The sequence below is a fragment of the Tigriopus californicus genome, chromosome 3, assembly GCF_007210705.1.
Source record: "Tigriopus californicus strain San Diego chromosome 3, Tcal_SD_v2.1, whole genome shotgun sequence".
NCBI lineage: Eukaryota > Metazoa > Arthropoda > Copepoda > Harpacticoida > Harpacticidae > Tigriopus > Tigriopus californicus.
Genome location: NC_081442.1, coordinates 4288660 through 4293909, shown reverse-complemented (window position 1 = coordinate 4293909; position 5250 = coordinate 4288660). Strand labels below are relative to the sequence as shown.

At 42.7% G+C, this 5250-nt stretch overlaps 1 protein-coding gene across 2 annotated transcripts in view; it reads right to left on the bottom strand.

The window, feature by feature from the left end:
• Positions 1-4915: 4915 nt before the first annotated feature.
• Positions 4916-5250, bottom strand: part of LOC131878310 (paired box protein Pax-6-like) — a 3178-nt gene continuing 2843 nt past the window's right edge. The window contains exon 4 of one of the 2 annotated variants that reach the window (XM_059224250.1): positions 4916-5189. In XM_059224250.1, the coding sequence (XP_059080233.1) occupies positions 5103-5189 (87 nt within the window). In that variant the 3' untranslated portion in view covers positions 4916-5102. The remainder of the gene's footprint in view (positions 5190-5250) is intronic. The other variant, XR_009373002.1, reaches the window with a different exon arrangement.

The following is a 5250-nucleotide window of genomic DNA, read 5'->3' as shown; positions in this document are numbered from 1 at the left end:
ATTCTCCTCGTTTTGGAATGGAAATCCCATTCTCTGTCGGTTTGATAAACCTACCTAGTTAGCCAAGGATTTTTCATCCATTCTCAAAATGTGGACTTCTTTTTAGGGATGATTGAGATGATTAAGACGGAAACAGTTTACAGACAACGAATCTACAACAATATTCCCACATTGGCATGCATAACTTGATGGTTTTACTGTTCACTTGTGTGCTATCTGTGATCCTGGGAGTGAAAATAACTTATTTCCTAAACAAGTCAAGGCATAGAAAAAAGTGATGCATTTATGGTTCGATAAAAGTCGACATCTCAGTCAAATGAATCAATTTTCAATTTGTTATTTTCGTTCTATGTAAATAACAACAACAACGGAGAAATAGGTTTCAAAGAGGCGATGTTAAAATTGTTTCTTTAATTTATTCATTAGTGCATAGGTTTATAGACACTGGATATCGAACGACCGACCACTGGGCTGGTAAAGCAGTCCAATGGATGGTTTCGTGTGAATTGATCACAAACCGGTTTATTGTACTGTTTAGCCAACCGAGTGGTCGGTCGGTCATCCCACATCCAGTCTCTAGAAATCTATGGTTAGTATGATCAATTTTCTTAATGATATTTTGTTCTTTTGGCTGAGAAAAAGTACTCAGAAATGTCAAACTGAGAGAGTAGAAGATTGGATTCTGAACGTGGGATTTCAAATAAAATGGGATTCATCGCTATACATCTATTTTGTTTCAAGGAATCCGTTATCATGCGCCAAGTTTAGTATGAAACCGATTTTGCTATCGTTTATTTTGGAATCAACAACGTTTTTATATTGCTATCCTCAGCCCAAAATTAGAACTATAACATCCTTCTTAATGCCAAATACCCAATCAACTCGACAAACTTTAAAAAGCGACTGAAATTGTATCCAAAACCTATTTACTCTCCAAGTAGTCCACGATTCATCCGAAGCGATAATTATCCAAAGTTGACACTGGACAGGAAAAAAAACTAGCATCGTCAGTAGGGTCTGCATCCAATTCCATTCCGAATCATCCGGATCTGTCGTTTTCGTGCAAGCTGCTTGCTCACTTGGCCAACAGGCTTGGCTTTTCTCGATCCCTTCCCCCCCCCAAACAGATTACCAATACTCCGTACTACACAAACGGAGACTGAGTGTGTCGTTACCAAATAGTGAAAGAGCGGGTGTGGAGTGGAAAATGCGAGATGAGATCGGATTGGTGGGCTGGTCTGTCACCATAAAACCCCCTGATTTGTTATTGGGTGTGCGACCGGAAACAAGACTTTGCAGCACTTATTATCATCACCATCATCATCGTTGTTCTATCAATGAAGAGCGAGAAAGAGCCTGATGAGCGCTCGACCTGCGCAGCTGGCAATGTCACATTAGCACACAGTTTTGTAGTACATAGGGGTGCAAGTGATGCCCTACCAACAACGAACGTGAACACAATGGTTTGGAAAGCTTTTTGTGCCATCTACGTACAAAGTGAGTGGTGCCAAACTGTTTTGTCTTGGACAAAGACAGGGATGAGGAGGCTCAAAACGGTTGATTTGTGCCTCAAATCGTTTGGTTCATAAATCGGTGATGATTCGGTGATAATTGAAATGTATCTGGCAACTGTACCCGGGAATCAAACGTTTTGATCTTTTGATTTACCTGTACGTGGGTCTTGAAAATGGAACGGGCCTTTATGTTTATGCAAGCAAATCACAATAATCTGGACTCTGGCTTCTCTGATTGAACGTCATCAGTATCTTTAAAGTAGGATTTTTTTGTAACATTGATCTTTAAAGATACTTTAAGTAAGATCTGATCGATTGTGTTCAAAACCCAACAGTTCTGATTCATGTTGTGATATCTCCCAAACGGCTCACGGTGTCTTTGCTTTCACAATGCACAAGGTTAGACATTTAGGGTCCCTAATACTCGCTTTCCATAAAAATGAGTTTTGAACCGGTCTTTCAGCGGGAAGTAGTTTTGGGACCCCAATATAATCCGCAATTGAACACCCTAATAGCAAGATGAACCTATCAGTTTGCCATTCAATTAACTTGTCTCATTAAAGCTGAAAACAAAATCAAACAATCACAATTAACGTGTGCACTATTTCAAAACAAATTTCTCATCATCCACAGAATGCATGCTTCCAAAGGGTAAGGCAGGGGCATTACATCACTGCATTCTATCTCGGAATTGTCCCATCTCGCCACATTCGTATCCTTCTCTATCTGGTTTTCCATCCTTAATGTCAGGCATGTCCAAGTTCGTTTAGCGACAGAGAGAATATGTTTATGGGACCCATGATCAACAGGGGCTTGTCTATGGCATTTGAAAGCGAGCGGATATTGCGTGAATGGATCCACGTAAATCGATGTGACTGGTGGCTCTGTGTGTGGCAAAAATGTATGACGATTGCCACCACCACCGCCACCACTAACTCTCGCACTCCGATCGACGTTCCGTGGCTGATTGTTTGCAAGGACGGGTAATTTATGAACGGGTGGTGGCTTCTTCCCGCTTAAACAGACGAGACGGCATAAGGCAAACAGCGTCCCATCGTGTCATAATCATAGGTTAGTGCAAAAAAAATGATATTGGATGGCGTTGGATGAGGTTTCAACTTTTGCCTCTCCTCCTTTATCCGACAGCGTCCAAGCATGACCAACGTTGGCTCACTCACTCACTCATTCACTCACTGATGGAGCAAGCAAGGTTCCTCGTACCAAGCTACCAAACGACTCAGTCAGCAGCGATGAATGGCAAAGAATGGTGACATATTGCTCGACCCAGCCACGGACCCCAAACACCTCGTGTAGCAAATGTATGCCAACTATCTCTGTTTTGTGGAATTAGAGGAAAAGGAGGAGGAGGACCAAATGGGAAGTTCCCAATTTCCATTGGATGTTTTTGACAGCACGACAAATCGTCATCGAGGGGCAAACTTTGGCACTATATACTAGTATAAGGACGGTCAATTCAGTCAGATGAAGGAGTCACGTGAAAAAAAATGACGCATGGCCATTTTTGCAGGATTTATGGATACATTCACAACTGGGCGGTGGCCTTGTTTGCCGTTGATCCAACTGACAAGAAGTTCATTAAAAGTGTTTTAGCCTCTGGGAGAGTGAGGTCATGTGAAATCTGCCTAAATAATCGTCGACCGGAACCGACTTGCTGGCACAGCCTCACCACATCAAGACAAGCAATGATAATGATGACGATTTACAAAGTCAGGCAAGCGTTAAACATCAAACCTACTTAGCACTCAATCTTGTGGCATTGTGAGGATTGCTGGATTCAATATCCATCTCGAGTATCTCGAGGAGTCAAGGATCGTTTGCTTCGGCATGCATCCCTTGTCGATGCCGTTTATTTGCCAAATAATTGGAAGCGAAACTCGGGTGAGTGACAAACATTGGCCCGGAGAGTCAACTTTGTTCTGTTACTGATCAAATATTGGTGTTGACATCGACAAGAATGCCGCTCATCGATGTATTCACAAGGGAGATATTGCTTGCACTGGAGCAAATCATCACCTGCTCTTCTTGTACAGTAGTCGAGTACCTAGACGTTACTTACCACGGTGTCTCCCGCTCTCTCAAGTCTTGATGTGACCTCACATCATAAGTACCACCTAGCATTGCATGGCTAGTTGGCCTCACCCCAATCGTGGCAGGGATTGTAAAATCTGCTTTCGAGTCACTTTTAGATCCTCAGTCCTCGATTTTCTCATCAGGGTCCAATGGCAACTCACAATGGCAACTGAGGGTAGTACGTAAAACAACATACCTTAAAGAAGGTTTCCAAGATGATGTTTCCCATGCTTAACGAAGACCAGTTCTTAGCAATAAGTTTCCAATTATGTATATATTATTAAACAAATATTAAGCCAATTTGCTCCCCTGAAATCTTGGATCCTCAACTATGCAGTATCATTTTCCTATCCTGTTACAATCTCTGTGGAGAGAAGTGCTAAATGAGAGAAGATTCCGGATTTATGATAATATTTCCTCTCCGTCATCACCGCCAACCAAAGGTGAGGAAGGCGTAGCTCGACAAAAAGAGTCCCATAAACGACGATATGCTTGGTTTGTTCCCAACCTGATAATGTCTGTTCTTTGCACATTTTTTCAAACAATTCCAAGAGACTCCACCTTTTGCAAAGCATTCCGAAACACAGCCAAGCGAGTTTCCGCTTGAATATCGCCACCATAACGCACCTCTGTCAAATTAAAGCCCTCCATCCTTCTAAGAGCTCCACTTTCTACTTTCGTCCGCACCCGACTTTGTTCCTCCCCAAGTTTCGCATTGGACTTCCGAGCGTTCTATAATGCTCATTGGTGCTCACTCAAGCGCATTTGACTCCTCCTCCGCGTCCTCTTCGTGCTCAGAAGGTTCGCCATCGCCGGCAATGTCGAACGATCCAAGCCATGGAGTACCTACTGCCGTACTCCACGTCCAAGCTCGATGAGTTCACCTCACCTTAATTCAGCGGGTACAGAATAGTTCCCAGTCAACCAACAACTAACCTAGAGTCCATGAACAACAAATCAATATGGTTTGCTCATGCTCGCGCAATGGAAGGGCAGGACTGAACTGACGAGGCGGGATTTCAGTGGGTACCTTACTGAAGGTTACCAAATGATTATTTGTTCAGAAATTGTTTATTCGCTTCTGCGACGGATGCGTGGTCCTGTGCAATGCTTGCGGCAAAGACGGAATATCACCGTATGAGCGAAGGGTCTCAGGTGCACTTTCCCAATTTTGTGTACAAGATTCATCCTTGGTTGTTTAAAGAACAGTATCAGTGTTGCTTGCCATGTGCACTTGTTCTTTGTTAGGCCATCGCCCAACCCATCTCATTAAAACAAATCAGTTTGATATATAAAAAAAAAGTCGTAGCAACGGTGTATTATCTATATTTCATTCTCTTGGAGTGTGAAATAACATGTCTTTGGTAGAGTTTTTTGCCAATCTAAACAAATGTTCAATTATAATCGTGGGCAAAAACAATTATTGAATTGATGGTGCTGGACAAAAATAGTATACAAGTGAGTTTAGTTGTTGGAGGGCGACTGTGGAACAACAATCTAATCATCCTCGACCGATATCTCATCTTCCTCCTCCTCCTGGTCTTCTTCTTCTTTTTCTTTGTTGGGTTCGTTTGCGCTTTTGACCTCGTAAGTGTCGGTCAGCCTCAAAGCAGCGTTGGCGGCAAAAGCAGCTGCCATTGCTTGT